Below are 17,993 nucleotides of genomic sequence, written 5' to 3' on the forward strand. Positions count from 1 at the left end.
ATAAAGCGCGTTGTGGGGAAACACATGTAGTATTCTTTTCATGCCGAACTGTCTTTATTTTGTATATTAATGGAGGATAAAAAAACTTGAGGTTATTTTTCAACTTCTCGTTTTGGTACTTACCAGATAGTGACGGCGATTGCCTGCAGTATTCTTCATTTCGGATAGGCACCCAAGCTCTTTCTTTCAGCTCAAGAACGTCTATTAGCATAAACCGAATGGTAGACGACAAATTTGTGCTGTGACTCAGTTTCCTCATTTCATCTAGATACACATCAAGATTCGTCAGATGGAATTGGTGATACCCCTGAAATGGTTATAAGAACTGCTGCAATGGTATTGAAACTATTCTCGTCATTTAGGCATAACGTAGTTTTTAATAAATTCTAAATAATTGAACCCTCACAATATGTTGTTTTTTGTCACAATCATAAGAAAAAAACTAATGATAAACTAGAGGCAAGGTTCTGGCATTACCTTAGTAAAAAAAAAAAAAAAAAAAAAAAAAAAAAAAAAAAAAAAAAAAAAAAAAGACATTCAAAATTGAATCATTTGTTGTTTTATCCTGTCAACTACGTATAAAAGGCATAAAGAGGGTTTAGGATCGGTCCACCCACCGTAAGGTTAACAGCACCTTTTCTCAGATATATTGCCGACACGGTTCTATTTTTATCTGAAGGTAAACACTTAATTGTAAGAAAAAGAGGGTGAAAATTACTTTAAATTCTACACTACATTCATCGCACATAACTTCTTCTGAAAAATGATTTTATCATAACCATATAAACATTTTGCGAATTGCAGCAGTTTCCACAACATAGTAAAGAGTAAAACTCAGAACATAGTAACTGAGAAATCAACAATTTGTTTAGAAAAAATGACCAATGTCAGGAAACGTCATTATCAATTGCCTTGAAAATAGTTACTATTCTAGAGATTTGACTAAATAGTGATTTGTACTAATACGATTTTTGTTGATTTAAAAAAAGCGTGAAACAATAAAAAAATGGCGGCAATTAGAATTGAATGCATCAGTCGAAAATCCTTTTCTAGAAGTTTACAACATAGTATGTAAGAAACCGAGAAAACTTTAGCATCATTTCAGTTGTTTTAGAAGGTAATGTAAAGGTTCATTTGAGGATATAATTCAAGACCTTGTGCCTATAATAATAAAAAAAAAAAAAAAAATCAGATATACCAATATAAACAATTAAAAGACACTTCGAGTACTTGTAATTGAAGAACTACAGTATTTTGGCACAAAATCAGTTTTTTTTTTTTAAACAAAAAGTTTTTTTTTGTTTAACTTCTGAACGTTTTTGAATTAATGCATGTTTGATTTTGGCTTTCTGCACATAAATTATTAAGATGAAATTTGCATATTAATTCTTTTTTTTTGGCTAACTGGCTTTCTCTTAGTTTTGATTACACGATTTTGAGAAATAAGAGGTGGGGAAGGAGGCCTAGTTGCCCTCCAATTTTTCGGCTACTTAAAAAGACAACTAGAACTTTTTATTTTTAACGAACGTTTTTGTTAGTAAAAAATATACATAACTTAAGAATTAACTTATCTAACAAACTTTTATATTCTTATATTTTTATTATATATATAAGGGGGTTTGTCCCCTCGTCAATACCTCACTCTTTACACTAAATCTTAAGTTTTGTCCCAATTCTTTAAGAATGACCCCTGAATTAGAAAGGCCATAGATTAAATAGTTGAAGTTGCTAAAAATATTTTAGCATAAAGAGCGAGATCTCCTCCTAAATACCTCGCTCTTTATGCTAAAGTATTTTAGAACCCCTCATATGCGTAATAACATCTGTTCGTTTTAAGTTTTAATGTTACTCCTTACTTTCAATTAAAAAACTTTTTCCTGTTTATTTTTTTATTTTTTTTATAGTAATGCTAGAAAATCCTGCGCCCTTTTCATTGAATTTCTCTTCCCCCATGACATATTTCTCCGAGGAAAGATCCTCTCAAATAGCCCCTCCCCTGAACCCCACCCCCCAAAACCAAAAATCCCCCACAAAACGTATGTACTCTTCCCAATAACCATTACTGTACGTAAACAATGGTCAAAGTTTGTAACTTGCAGCCCCTCCCCCAGGGACTTTGGGGGAGTAAGTCTTCCCCAAAGACATAGTTATTATGGTTTTCGACTATGAGGAATAAAATGGCTATCTCCAAATTTTGATCTGTTGACTTTGGGAAAAAATGAGCGTGGGTGGGGGTCTAGGTGTCCTCCAATTTTTTGTTTACTTAAAAAGGGCACTAGAACTTTTCATTTCCGTTTGAATGATCCCTCTTGCGACATTCTAGGACCACTCGGTCGATACGATGACCCCTGGGGAAAAGAGAAAAAAACAAACAAATAAACACGCACCCGTGATCTGTCTTCTGGCAAAAAATACAAAATTCCACATTTTTGTATATAGGAGCTTGAAATTTTGTTTTATAGGGTTCTCTGATTCGCTGAATGCGATGGTGTGATTTTCGTTAAGATTCTTTGACTTTTAGGGGATGTTTCCCCCTATTTTCTAAAATAAGGCAAATTTTCTCAGGCTCGTAACTTTTGATGACAAAGATTAAATTTGATGAAATTTATATATTTAGAATCAGCATGAAAATTCGATTCTTTTGATGTATCTTTTAGCATTAAAAATTTTAGAGTTTCGTTTACTATTGAGCCGGGTCGCTCCTTACTACAGTTCGTTACCAGGAACTGTTTGACTCGGTCGGAATCCAAACTAGAAATCATGCAACAATTCTTTTGCATCCAGAAAACTAAGAACCCTGGATAGCATAGTCTTCTCAAAAATTTTGCAGAAAACGGGGAGAGAAATTGTCCTATAATTAGCAGGATCACTCCGAGAACCACCTTTATACAGCACTATAACCTTAGCTTGCTTGAGAGGTTCAGGGAAAATTCCTTTTTTGAAAGACAGATTGACAAGCTTAGTCAATGGTGAAAGAATAGCAGGCAGAATGGCACGGATAACCCTTGTAGGAATTTTGTCTGGTCCTGAAGAGGATGATGCTTTAAGAGCACTCACGATACGAGCTACCTCAAATTCAGAAACAGAATTCAAGACCATCGACTTTAAACATGAGGGTTCAAGAAAGGCTCTGAAATTACTCCGTATATGAAATGGGCTGTCCCCTCCGCAATCCCTCGCTCTTCGCTAAAGCTTTTAATTGCTTTAAAAAATAGATTTGTGGCAAAGAGTCAAACTTTAGCGTAAAGAGCGAGGGATTGCGAAGGGGACAGCCCATTTCATATACGGAGTAATTTCTGTTCGTTTTAAGTTTTAATGTTGCTCCTTACTTTCAGCTAAAAAAATTAGTTTTTTTTTTTATTTAATTTCTGAACGTTTTTGAATTAATGCATGTTTGGTTTTGGCTCTCCGCACATAAATTATTAAAATGAAATTTGTATATTAATTCTTTTTTTGGCTAAATTCTCTTAGTTTCGATCAGACGATTTTGAGAAATAAGGGGTGGAGAAGGAGGTCTAGTTGCCCTCCAATTTTTCAGTTACTTAAAAATGCAACTAGAACTTTTAATTTTTAACGAATATTTTTATTAGTAAAAAATATACGTAACTTAAGAATTAACTTACGTAACAAACTTTCATAATCTTATATTTTTATAATGTATACGAGGGGGTTTGTACCCTCGTTAATACCTCGCTCTTTACACTAAATCGTAAGTTTTGTCCCAATTCTTTAACAATGACCCCTGAATCAGAAAGGCAGTAGAATAAATAGTTGAAATTACTAAAAATACTTTAGCATAAAGAGCGAGGTATTTATCTCCTCCTAAATACCTCGCTCTTTATGCTATAGTATTTTTAGAACCCCTCATATGTGTAATAATCTCTGTTCGTTTTAAGTTTCAATGCTACTCCTTCCTTTCATTTGAAAAAACGTTATCATGTTTATTTTTCATTGTTTTCTTATAGTAATTTTAGAAAATCCTGCGCCCTTTTCATTGAATTTTTCTTCCCCCATGACAGATTCCTCCAAGGAAAGATCCTCCAAAATAGCCCCCTCCCCTCAGCCCCACCCCCAAACAAAATAAAATCCCCCTGAAAACGTCTGTACACTTCCCAATAACCATTACTATATGTAAACACTGGTCAAAGTTTGTAACTTGCAGCCCCTCCCCCAGGGATTGTGGGGGAGTAAGTCATCCCCAAAGACATAGTTATTATGGTTTTCGACTATGCTGAACAAAATGGCTATCTCAAAATTTTGATTCGTTGACTTTGGGAAAAAAATGAGCGTGGGAGGGGGCCTAGATGCCCTCCAATTTTTTTGGTCACTTAAAAAGGGCACTAGAACTTTTCATTTCCGTTAGAAAGAGCCCTCTTGCGACATTCTAGGACCACTTGGTCGATACGATGACCCCTGGGAAAAAGAAAAAACAAAAAAACAAACAAATAAACACGCACCCGTGATTTGTCTTCTGGCAAAAAATACAAAATTCCACATTTTTGTAGATAGGAGCTTGAAACTTCTACAGTAGGGTTCTCTGATACGCTGAATCTGATGGTGTCATTTTCGTTAAGATTCTACGACTTTTAGGGGGTGTTTCCCCCTATTTTCTTAAATAAGGCAAATTTTCTCAGGCTCGTAACTTTTGATGGGTAAGACTAAACTTGATGAAACTTATATATTTAAAATCAGCATTAAAATGCGATTCTTTTGATGTAGCTATTGATGTAAATTTTTTTAGAGTTTTGGTTACTATTGAGCCGGGTCGCTCCTTAATACAGTTCGTTACCACGAACTGTTTGATAAGACTTTCGAAAAATAAGAGAAATACTCCAACAAAGTCATACGACTTAAAGAAAATAACACCACCAGATTCAGCTTATCAGAGAACTGTAATGTTATTTAGCTTTTTTTTCGGGGATTATCGTTATAAACCAATTATCCCAGAAGATCAGGAGACCGGTCATTCGAAAGAGAATTGGAGCAGTCCAATAACTATGGGTCTAAAATGACATGACCCCTAGAGCCCGCAGGAAAAGTGCTGTAAGTTGTGTAATTTGCCCTTGTTAACATATATTATTTGTTAATGAAAAATATACGCAAGTTTTTTTGTGGGGGGGGAGGGGGTGAGTTTTCGGCAGGATAAAGGCGAGGATATTTGACGGAGAGGATTTAAGGGAGAGAAAAGTTTCCGGCGAGAATTTTTCAGGGGAAAAGGTGATTTCCCGGAATGGTTTGAAGAAAAGACAGAAATGAAAAAAAAAAAAGATTTTTTTTTCAATTGAAAATAAGACACCTTTTGTATTTCTCACTATTTGCTCTAAAGTTTGACTTCTTGTCCCAATTCATTAACAATGACTCCCGAATTACATAGGCTGTTAGATGTAAACAAGAATTATTTTGTAAGAACTCTATACCAGAAAGACTATATCATAAACAATGACTGAATAGTTAGTCCCCTTAATCTGTAGAAAATTTTGTTGTTTGCTCTATGTTTTACTGTTCCTCCTTAATTTAGATGAATAGACTTATTGTTGTTTATTTTCTTTTTCTTTTAAGAGCAACTCCAGAATTCCTTTAGTATCATTGCCTAAAAAGAAACATCTTTAGTAGGCCTGCAAACTGGTACGATGAATCGATTGATTATTTCCAGAAGTTGTAGAATGCTAAGAAACTAGCACTCTACTGAAAACATCTGGACCCGATTAGGAGCACAAAGTGATTACCCTCCAGAATAAAGAATTGTTGGAAATGCCAAAAAGTTTCAATTTGACCCTCAATTCTGTTCGTGAGATTTTAAAGACATGGTATTTCAAATAGTTTGGTAATTTACAGCCTTTTCGATATATCTTCTTGCCTAGCTCTTAATCCTGACTGATATTAAACTTTCTTTCAGGGTTCAAACAAAAAACATTTACGTAGATTGGAGACACAGCACGCCCCTTTACATACAAAGACATAATAAAAACCCCTCCTTTCTATATGAAAGTTTCAGTTTCATTCTAAAGTTAAACTCGCAGCCTTTACCCTAAAAAAAACAAAAAAACAAAACAGTTCCTAATTAATCCTCTAGGCCATTTCTTAGACATTACGGAAAAAATATTTTGATAAATCAGTTGTGCAGATCGCCTTTTGTACTCAGACATACTTGTCATTTTGGGGGTATGTTCTTGCAAAACACTAAAAATCTTGGCCTAGTGAACAAGCCGAATATTAGCAACCTAACCAGACGACCAGAACCAAACACACCTGACTTTTTTACTAGAACTATCTTTAATATACGAGTAATTTATGCAGTTATGGGAAAAACCTCAGGAGGATATGTGGAACCCAGTTGAATATTTATTAGTCCTTTCGAATTTTTGAACAAAATGATTATTTCAATGTCCGAGTTCTACTGACATCAAAAGGGGCACACATTTTTCAATTTACGGTCAAATAATTCCTACATTAAATTCCTACGGTTCACTTTACATTTGGAGTAGCTAAGGGAGATAATGCATGGGAAGCAAATTGCTGTTTCTTAAGGCAATACTAGCAGGTAAATACTAGGCTGTATCTGTCCTTTAACAATCCAATAGCTCCCCACCCCCTCCTGAAGGCAAAAATTGGCTATGCATCCCTGGTCTGTAGATCTGGACCAATATTTGAAATACATACAAATACCTGGTGACTAGATTTTGGATTTAATAAAACATTCGACTTATTTAGCTATCTCCTGTTGCAATCCTTTACTAATCCACATTAAGTTTCCAACGCTTAGAAAAATCGAAGGCCAATTTTAAACTAAATTATGATAAAACTTACTTATTTTACCTTTGACACACTAACAAACAAAACTATACAAGCGCTGTTATTTTCAGTTTTAAATTCACCTCTCCCCCCTTCCTGGTACCCCCTGAAAGTTGTACTGCTATATTATCCTAAATATAATCAAGATAAAAAAAAAATTTGCTAGTTCAGTTTTGCAAAATATTGACTCTTCGCCCTTTCAAATTGGAGAAAAAGAAGACTTTGGTGAAATATTTTCAGATCAATTGCTGACAATTGGAAACGGAAAGCTCCCGGATGACTCAATTTCAGGACGTATACAACTGGCTGCTGAATTCTGTAATTTAGTGACGTCCAAAAATGAATTGGTTGAAAAGGTATATCCGAGTATTAGTATTATAACCAATTATAAAAATCATAAATGGCTCAGACAACGAGCAAAATTGGCAGCCAAGAATAAAGACGTCCAAGAAATCAACAATATTATTTTGACCAAGATTCGAGACGAGGAAGTAATTTACAAGTGAGTCGACACAGTTCTGGAACCAAATGAAGCGGTTAATTATCCATCTGAATTTTTAAATTCCCTGGATCTCCCAAGGTTTCCACCACAAGCGCTACAACTAAAAATAGGTTTACCAATAATACTGTTACGAAATATTAACCCACCAAAGCTTTGCAATGGCACGCGACTTACCGTAAAAAAAAGGAAAACGTAATAGAGGCAACAATCTTGACAGGGTCTTTTGAGGACGAGGCTGTTCTTATTCCTCGCATTCTTATGATTCCAACGAATCTGCCTTTTTAATTTAAAAGATTGCAATACCCAATTCGATTAGCATTTGCAATCACCATCAACAAAGCTCAAGGGCAATCATTAAAAAAATGCGGTATAGATCTTAATACAGATTGTTTTTCCCACGGACAATTGTACGTGGCATGTTCGACGGTCAGTAAACCTAAAAATCTATTTATATGCACAGACAATGGGACTGTGAAGAATTTTGTATATTCGCAAGTTTTACATAGTTAATTTATAGTATATATGTATATCTATTTATCTATCTATCTATATAAAAATAAGTTGTATGTATGCACGTTTGCTTGTTTAAAAAAGGGGTTTGCATATGACGTCATTATAAGTATATGAGGTTTTGTATATGCACGGACACTGGGACAACGAAGAATGTTGTATAGTCGAAAGTTTTAAGCAGTTAAAAACATATATATATATATATATATATATATATATATATATATATATATATATATATATATATTTTTTTTAACTATATATATATCTATATATATATATATATATATATATATATATATATATATATATATATATATATATATATATATATATATATATATATATCTATATATACTATATATATATATATCTATATTCACAGGTGGTACACAGGGACACAACTACAATGGCGCGTAACTAATATGGCGCGTAACAACTTACAGGCGGGGGGGAGGGGGGGGGGCGGGCGAAGCGCCCACCAACAGCTAATATATATATATATATATATATATATATATATATATATATATATATATATATATATATATATATATATATATATATATATATATATATATATATATATATATATATACTAGCTGTTTGGGTGGCGCTTCGCGCCACCCCAACACCTAGTTGGTGGGGCGCTTCGCGCGCCCCAAGCCCCCCCGCGCGCGTAAGTCGTTACGCGCCATATTAGTTACGCGCCATTGTAGCTGTGTCCCTGTGTCCCACCTGTGAATAGAGATAGATATAAATATATATTTTTAACTACGTAAAACATGCGAATATACAACATTCTTCACTGTCCCATTGACTGTGCATATAAATAGCATTTATATTTATATGTCTGTGCATATACAAAGCCTTATGTACTAATAATGACGTCATATGCAAACGCTCTTTTTACAAACAAACAAACATGCATACACACAACTCGCTTCGCGCCACCCCAACACCTAGTTGGTGGAGCGCTTCGCCCCCCCAAGCCCCCCCGCGCGCGTAAGTCGTTACGCGCCATATTAGTTACGCGCCATTGTAGCTGTGTCCCACCTGTGAATAGAGATATATATAAATATATATTTTTAACTACGTAAAACATGCAAATATACAACATTCTTCGCTGTCCCATTGTCTGTGCATATAAATAGCATTTATATTCCCTGTGTCCCGGTCGTCATTTGTGTCCTAGTGTCCCAGTTTGTATTTTCTCTTTGAGTGTCCCGGTCGTCATTTATATTCCCTGTGTCCCAGTGTCCCGGTTGTCATTTGTGTCCCGGTCTGTAATTTCTATTCAAACAATCCCTGTGTCTCAGTCGTCAATTATATATCCCGCCTGTGCCCCCGGCGTCCCCGTTGTAGTTGTTTCCCTGCGTCCCGGTCGTCATTTATATTCCCGGTCGTGATTTGTGTCCGGGTGTCCCAGTCTGTAATTTTTCTTTGAGGTTCCTGGCCGTCATTTATATTCCCTCTGTGTCGGTCGTCATTTGTGTCCCGGTCTGTAATTTATCTTTGAGTGTTTTTTCTTTTTAGTTTTTTTAGTTTTTTACATTTTTTCAGTTTTTTTTTCTTCTTTATTTTTCAGCGTCACTATGAAGTACATATCGCCGAACCTTTGTTTTTTAACTTAAATCTGGTAGGCATTGATGACCTTATCCAAGTCAAAATCCCAAACCCAATCATCATCGCTATCATTTTCAGTTTTGATATGTTTTGACTCTCGCTTTCCAGGTGGATTTTCATCTAACTGCGCGGTTTTGCGTTCTTTAGCCGCAAGCCTGTTTTCTTGCTGTTCTTGTGATTCCTCGGCACGCTTTCTTTTCTTACTTTCTCTATCAGCTGCAAGCCTGTTTTCTTGCTGTTCTTGTGATTCCTCGGCACGCTTTCTTTTCTTACTTTCTCTATCAGCAGCAAGTTTTTTGGCATAGACTCTTTGAGCAGCTTCCTCGGCTGTTGCCATTGTAGGTTCTTCAGTCATTTTACAATTAAAAATTTTTCCTTGAACGCATGTCTTAAATACCATTAATGACGTCACCGTCATAGCAAAAATGACGACAACTAATTTCATGACGTCAGCCGACACAGAAACATGACGTCACCTGATCCACAGACAGACAGACAGACAACTTATTTTTATATATATAGATATATATATATATATAAAGAAGTTGTGTGTGTGTGTGTGTGTCGACTGACGTCATGATTGTCGACTGACAACATTATAAGGATTGAGCTGTATGCGTCATGAAGTTGTTTGTCGACTGACGTCATGTTTGTCAACTGATGAAATTACATTCCGGGACACCGGGACACAAATGATGACCGGGACACAGGGAATATAAATGACGACCGGGAACCTCAAAGAGAAATTACAGACTGGGACATCCGGACACAAATCACGACCGGGACACAGGGAATATAAATGATGACCGGGACACAGGGACACAACTACAACCTGGATGCCGGGGGCACAGGCGGGATATATAAATGACGACCGGGACACAGGGATTGTTCGAATAGAAATTACAGACCGGGACACAAATGACGACCGGCACACCGGGACACAGGAAATATAAATGACGACCGGGACACTCAAAGAGAAATTACAAACCGGGACACCGGGACACAAATGACGACCGGGACACAGGGAATATCAATGACGACCGGGACACAGGGACACATCACTAGAATAATAAGGTATAGATCTGAATACGGATTGTTTTTCCCAAGGACAATTATATGTTGCATGTTCAAGAGTCAGTAAACCTGACAATCTATTTACATGCAACATATATATATATATATATATATATATATATATATATATATATATATATATATATATATATATATATATATATATATCTATTCACTGGTGGGACACAGGGACACAACTACAATGGCGCGTAACTAATATGGCGCGTAACGACTTACGTACGCGGGGGGGCTTGGGGGGCGCGAAGTACCCCACCAACTAGGTGTTGGGGTGGCGCGAAGCGCCAATTATAATTATATATATATAATTATAATATATATATATATATATATATATATATATATATATATATATATATATATATATATATATATATATATATATATATAATTTCTTATATTTACAGTCCTATAGTGATTTAATACAGTCTCCGTATTCTCCGGTGGCAACATTTCCTGATTATCAATCGAGTTCTACCAGTTAGTAGTGACCAGTTAACGATTCCACTTCCTATTTTCGGGAAAACGATTTTTTTTGGATCAAAATAGTCAAGAGCTTAGACATAGACCACATCTCAATAAATCAGGCGTGAGCTTTGCACTGAGCTAGAGTTAGCGGCTTTTTTCACCATCTTCATTCATTTTCGCAATATCTAATAGAAATAAAGTTCCTTTCTAGATCGTTTTAGCACTTAATAAAGATTTACCTAGTATTTCACCGAAACCCAGCTAAGTTCGTTTGGAACTGAATCAAGGATTAGTTCCAAGGATATCACCGAACCTTTGTTTTTTTAAAACAAAAGTATAGTAGGGATTGATGACCTTATCCTGTCAAAATCCCAGGCCCGATCATCATCGCTATCATTTTCAATTTTGATTCTCGCTATCCAGGTTTATTTTCATCGAGTCGCTCACATGTTCGGTGTCGTATGTCTTCTAATTGCAAGGGTATTTGCTCTTCATTCTCATTTTGACTTGCTGATATGCTCGGTGTCACATGTCTTCTAACAGCGTCTGTCTTTGCTCTTCTGAATTTGAATTTTCAGCCACACCGCGACTTTTCTTCTAGCCACGCGTGTCTTTTCTCTTCAATTTTATTTTTGACACGTTTTTGGATTTTGACTACTTTGGTTACTGGATTTGATTACTCCATTCTATGCATGACATCATATAAGAAAATACTTATATGAAGTCATAAAAATGATCATATGATGCCCAAAACATGACGCCAAAACACAAAATCGGAAAGAAAAGAAGAACAAGGACAAGGTCTTCTAACAGCGTGTGTCTTTGCTCTTCATTTGAATTTTCAGCCACACCGCGACTTTTCTTCTAGCCACGCGTGTCTTTTCTCTTCAATTTTATTTTTGACACGTTTTTGGATTTTGACTACTTTGGTTACTGGATTTGATTACTCCATTCTATGCATGACATCATATAAGAAAATACTTATATGAAGTCATAAAAATGATCATATGATGCCCTAACATAGTACATGACGCCAAAACACAAAATCGGAAAGAAAAGAAGAACAAGGACAAATAACAGCCAGTGAAAAAAAAAATGAAAAATACACAAATATTTTGGTCAAGACCGTCCTCAGTGCAGAATAAACTTATAAGAATATAAAAAAAAACCTTAAAACAAAACACAAAACTAAAATATGATAACCCTTTCTCAGTACGGTAAATGGGTAGTTGAGCTGAATTGAGCAAAGATCTTTAAAGCAAGACAAATGGAGGATCAATTTGTCACAGAAATTCCAAATGATTTGAAACAGTTGGTTCGTTTAGTCAGTAGAGGATTTTATCAAACAGAAGACCGTTTAATATTAGATATGCTGATCAGAAATCCTTGTATGAAGGAAACTGACCTGGCTGCACTTTTACGGTTTGATATAAAGATGCTAAAGAGTCGGATAAATACATTGAAAAAAGACAAGATAGTACAAATCAGGATGATATCAGAGACAGGGCCTGATGAAAAAGTAGTTACATACAATTATTGTTTTATTAATTATAAGTCGTTTGTAAATGTTGTCAAGTACAAGCTAGATCACATGAGGAGGAAAATGGAAGCGGCTCAAATGGATGCAACACGATGTTCGAGATACAAATGTACAGATACAAATATTAACGTTTCCTGTGGGAAGACTTTCGATGTTTTAGAGATAGATCGTCTTAAGAATCCAGACCAAAGTGATAGAGAGCGATTTCTAATTTGTAACAATTGTCAAAGCACCGTTGAAGAAGACGAATCTGCGATTAACAGACAGGATGGTAGAATGGTTCTTAAACGATACAATGAGCAGATAGAGCCTATTTGGCACCTCCTTCAACAGGTAGAGAATATTAAATTGGATCCTAAGATCTTAGAACCAGAGCCGTCAGATATAATTGCCATCAATCGAGTATTAGATAAAACCAAAGGTATCAAGAGAGAAGGGCCTGTGGCAGCTTGGACCGAAGTTGGAGCAAAACGAGGAACTATTGAGGAGTCTCGTCTTCAAATACGTATTGGTGATGATGCTGAGGCTAAGACTAGGGAGAAGAAAAAGAAGGAGCAACCGACTTGGTTGGTTGGATCAACAATACGAACAGAAGAGTCAATTGCTGTCGAGTCACTGGTTGCCAGTACACCAAAAATGATTTCAGCTGATACTTCTATTCGTTCATCTGATATTATGTCTGTATTGCTGCAGCATGAAAAGATAGTTGAAGGAGGTAATAATCTTGGTGCATCTCTATCATCTGATTCCGCTAAAGCCTTGAAAGAAATGAGTGACGAAGAATATAGTTTTGGTGCCGTGGATGAAAACAGTAGGTTAAGCTTTGGCTTCTCTGCTAAAGTACCGACATCTATACTACTTGGTGAAGCAGTTGACAGCAACAATGTAGCCGATGTAATTGAAGCTGTGGAAACCAATGATGAAGATGAAGAAGCCCCTACAGTTTTTTCCAATGGGAAGGCATATACAATCAGAGAAATTGACGAGGGGAAAATCGCATTGATGAGCGCATCTGAAAAGGAAGCGTATGTTCAAGCATATCAAGATTATTATTTTGTAGAAGATGAGTGAAGCTCATTTTTTAAACCTATTTGGTATTCTGATATTTATTTGGACATATTATTTTTCTTTGTCTAAGACTTTTTAAACATAAATCAAGTTTCTTTCTAAAAATATACAAGAGCTAAGAGCTCATATGGCACTTGTGACGAAGTCGGAAGAGCCAAGAGCTCATATTGCATGAGCTCTAGCAAAATTCTAACAGTCAATAGATTAATTTAAGAGGAAAATCAGGCTTAATGCCAGTCGGGATTTAAAATAAGAGCTCTGAGACACGAGGTCCTTCTAAATCTCAAAATTCATTATGATCCGATCACCCACTCGTAAGTTAAAAATACCTCATTTTCTCTAATTTTTCCTCTCCCGTCAGCCCCTGCCCAGATGGTCGAATTGAGGAAAACGACTTTATCAAGACCATTTGTGCAGGTCCCTGACACGCCTACCAATTTTCATCATCGTAGAACGTCCAGAAGCACCGAACTAGCCAAAGCACTGGACCCCTCTAACTCCCCAAAAGAGGGTAGATCCAGTCCGGTTACGTCAATTACGTATCTACGACAATTGCTTATTCTACCCATCAAGTTTCATCCCGATCTCGCCACTAAGCATTTTTCAAGATTTCCGGTTTCCCCCTCAAACTCACCCCTAATTTCGCCAGATCTGGTCGGGATTTAAAATAAGAGCTCTGAGACACGATTTCCTTCTAAATATCAAATTTAAAAATACCTCACGAACGGTCAACCGTTCTTAAGTTGAAAATACCTCAATTTTTCTAATTTTTCCGAATTAACACCCCTCCGACTCCCCAGAGAGCGGATCCAGTCCGGTTATGTCAATCACATATCTAGGACTTGTGATTATTCTTCCCACTAAGTTTCATCCTGATCTCTCCACTCAAAGTGTTTTCCAAATTTTTCGGTTCCCCCTCCAAGTCCCCCCAATGTCACCAGATCTGGTCGGGATTTAAATTAAGAGTTCTAAGACAAATATTCCTTCTAGATATAAAATATCAGTAAGATCTGGTCACCCGTTCTTAAGTTAAAAATACCTCATTTTATGTAATTCTTCCGAATGAACACTCCCCAAGTCCCCAAAAGAGAGCGAATTCGTTCCAATTATGTCAATTACGTATCTAGAACTTGTGCTTATTCTTCCCATCAAGTTTTATCCCCATCTCTCCACTATAAGAGTTTTCCAAGATTTCCAGTTTCCAAGATTTCCAGTTTCCAAGATTTCTGTTTCCCCCCTCAAACCCCCTATATCCTTGGATCCGATTTGAATTCAAGATGGAGCATCTAAGACATAAGACTTTCTATATATCAAGTTTAATTAAGATCTGATCACCCATTCGTAAGATAAACATATCTCAATTTTCACGTTTCCAAGATTTCCAGTTAACCCTCAAACTCCCCACAATGTCACCAGATCTGGCCAAGACTTAAAATAAAAGCTCTAAAGCACAGGATCCTTCTAAATGCCCAATATCATTAAAATCTGATTACCTGTTCGTAGGTTACAAAAACCTCATTTTTTCTAATTTTTCCAAATTACCACCCCCACCAACTACCCCAAAGAGAGCGGATCCGGTCCGGTTATGTCAGTCACGTATCTTGGACTTGTGCTTATTCTTCCAACCAAGTTTCATCCTGATTTTTCCACTCCAAGCCTTTTCCATGACTTCTGTCCCCCCCAACTCCCCCCGATGACACTGGATCCAGTCAGGATTTAAAATAAGAGATCTGAGTTACGAGTTCCTTCTAAATAAGATATTTCATTAAGATCCGATCACTCCTTCGTAAGTTAAAATACCTAATTTTTACCGCATTTTCTTATGATTGCCCTTGAGCTTTGTTGATGGTGATTGCAAATGTTAATCGAATTGGGAATTGCAATCTTTTGAAATTGAAAAGGCAGATCCGTTGGAATCATGGGAAGGCGAGGAATAAGAACAGCCTCACCCCCAGAAGGCCCTGTTAAGATTGTTGCCTCTAATACGTTTTCCATTGTCGTTTTTTTACGGCAAGTCCTGTGGCATTGCAATGATTTGGTGGGTTAAATATTTCTCCCGTAACCCTGTAGGAGCTGAAGGAGAGCAAGTTGTTAATAAGATTCCAAACAATGCACGAATTTGACTTGAAGTTGACGTTTCGCACGCGTCATTGATGCAGTTATCCCAGTGTTGGTCATTCTCCAATAAATTCAGAGCTTGGCAAGCAGTACGGTAAGTGACGTGTATAGTGCCGTTTACAGTTCTCAAATACTCAAAGGACGTCGGACCGGGTAGATTCACCAAAAGCAGGCGGAGAAAGAAGCATTCATGTTGATTGGAGTGAATGGTGTAGTCTTCCTATCGTGGTATCTTTGAAGATGGTAGGTTGGCCATTGACCGACTTACCCTGTTTTCGACGTTCAAATGATTTATTTTTAGCACTCCACGTGTAACACGAAGGCACTTCAGTATACAACAGTTTTTTTTTTGCAAAAGAATTTTTTTGACATAACGAAAAGAAAGCAGTTAACGTTGTATCCGGTGGATTCAGGGCTGTTTGTTGCACGTTGGATTCCAAAAACTAACCACGTTGACCATTCTGTAAATGTACCGCTAAGTGAACAACAGTTGGACTTCGTTCATGTATCAAAAATGAAAGAATTCACCAAACACCTTCATTACTGCTTATGTATCTTCCAGCCTGAGATTATACGATTTCATCGATATCACTGATTTCGGACTGCAAGCCAAAAACTGCCAAGTCGCTGCCTTTTTTGACGTATTTACATATGTATTTGATTGCCTTTACGGAGTTACAGTGTTAAACATCTATGTGTGCATTAAGTGTTTTTGATAATAAAGGTGAATATGGAACAACCCACTGGTTATCTACTTCGATGGTGGTACTGTTATGCTTCATTATTATTGCTTTTTTACCACCATCTTCAGTAGATCTTCTTCTAGATTGTTGGTAACCATCATTGCCAGTAATTGTGTTTGGTACTAAAAGTCGAGGATATTGCTTTGTGCCCCTTCCTTTGGCCAAGCATGGTGATTTTTCATTCAGTGCACCGCAAGGTCATCTTCACAACGCGAAACCAGGCTTGCGGCTGATAGAGATAGTAAAAACAGAAGGCGTGTCGCTGTATTACAAAAGCAATGCGTGTATAATTATCCTACAATGTCACCAAAAAGGGAACACCAGGAGGAAACACCAGAGCAACGCAAAACCAGGCTTGCGGCTCAAAGAGAAAGGGCCAGATGAGGAAGGTCCAATTTACGTCATCAATTCAATCCAAAAATGATATAGCGTTGGCCCTTGCGTCGTCCGGAATAGCCACAACGTTGCTCCTTGGTGAAAGAACTGCTCATTCCACTTTGAAATTGCCTCTCAATATGCAGTCTACAGATACTCCCACGTGCAACATTTCCAAATCATCTGGGATAGGTAAAGTATTCCAGTTATGCAAAATTATTGTTTGGGACGAGTGCACAATGGCACAAAAAATCGCTCGAGGCTCTTGACCGATCATTGCAAGATTTACGAGGAAATTCCAAACTCTTTGGCCGCACATTAATATTGCTTGCCGGAGATTTCAGGCAAACATTACCTGACATTCCTAGATCGACACCTGCAGACGAAATGAATGCTTGCCTTAAAAATTCTAATTTATGGGTACACGTAAAGACATTAAAATTAACTATAAATATGCGTGTCCGATTGCAAAACGATCACTCTGCTGAAATATTTTCAGATCAATTGCTGGCAATTGGAAACGGAAAGCTCCCAGTTGACTGAATTTCAGAACGTATACAACTGCCTCCTAAATTCTGTAATTTAGACTTGACTTGACTTACTTGACTTAAGTCTCCTGCCGGGCACTGCTCGGCGTAGAGAGTGACGTCTGCCTCCTCCACCTACTTCGGTCCATGGCGAGTATTTGCTCTTCGCCCTGTCTGATGTTTGCCATCGCCAAGAACTCGGACAGGCTGTCGGACCAACGTTTCTTCGGTCGGCCTCTTGGTCGCTTCCAACCAACTTTGATAGGGTCGAAGTCATAGATCATCTTTGCGGGTAGATGTGGTGGCATTCGAAGCAGATGCCCGAACCATCGTAAGGTTCGCTCGGCTGCTTGAGTCGAAAACCAAGACTGCTTTGTGAGCTGCAGAAGCTTTTCATTGCTGACGAAGTCAGACCATCGTAGGCCCTCAATCCTCCTCAGGCTCTTTGCATGAAATACGTCTATTTTCTTGAGGGTTGCAGCTGATGCTTGCCATGTCTCAGCTCCGTAAAGCATCACAGAACCGACTAGAGCGTTGAAGTTCCGCAGTTTCGTTGTGCAACTGATATTTGGTTTTCGCCAGAGGTGACGATTCAGTCTACCCATGACAGAAGACGCTTTAGATAATCTTGC

At 37.2% G+C, this 17,993-nt stretch overlaps 2 protein-coding genes across 2 annotated transcripts in view; one reads left to right on the forward strand and one right to left on the reverse strand.

Moving 5' to 3' along the window:
• Positions 1 to 17,993, reverse strand: part of LOC136029535 (uncharacterized) — a 327,964-nt gene that overhangs the window by 37,641 nt on the left and 272,330 nt on the right. The window contains exon 21 of the mRNA XM_065708005.1: positions 124 to 307. The gene's annotated coding sequence lies outside the window, so the exon portion shown is untranslated. The remainder of the gene's footprint in view (positions 1 to 123; positions 308 to 17,993) is intronic.
• LOC136029736 (general transcription factor IIE subunit 1-like) lies at positions 12,258 to 13,601 on the forward strand. The gene has a single exon (XM_065708241.1). It carries the CDS (start codon positions 12,258 to 12,260, stop codon positions 13,599 to 13,601), a length of 1,344 nt encoding a protein of 447 aa, XP_065564313.1.

The sequence above is a fragment of the Artemia franciscana genome, chromosome 7, assembly GCF_032884065.1.
Source record: "Artemia franciscana chromosome 7, ASM3288406v1, whole genome shotgun sequence".
NCBI lineage: Eukaryota > Metazoa > Arthropoda > Branchiopoda > Anostraca > Artemiidae > Artemia > Artemia franciscana.

Excerpts from the sequence above, each read along its gene's own strand:
- LOC136029736 (XM_065708241.1), top strand. The coding sequence starts at position 12,258 with ATGGAGGATCAATTTGTCACAGAAATTCCAAATGATTTGAAACAGTTG.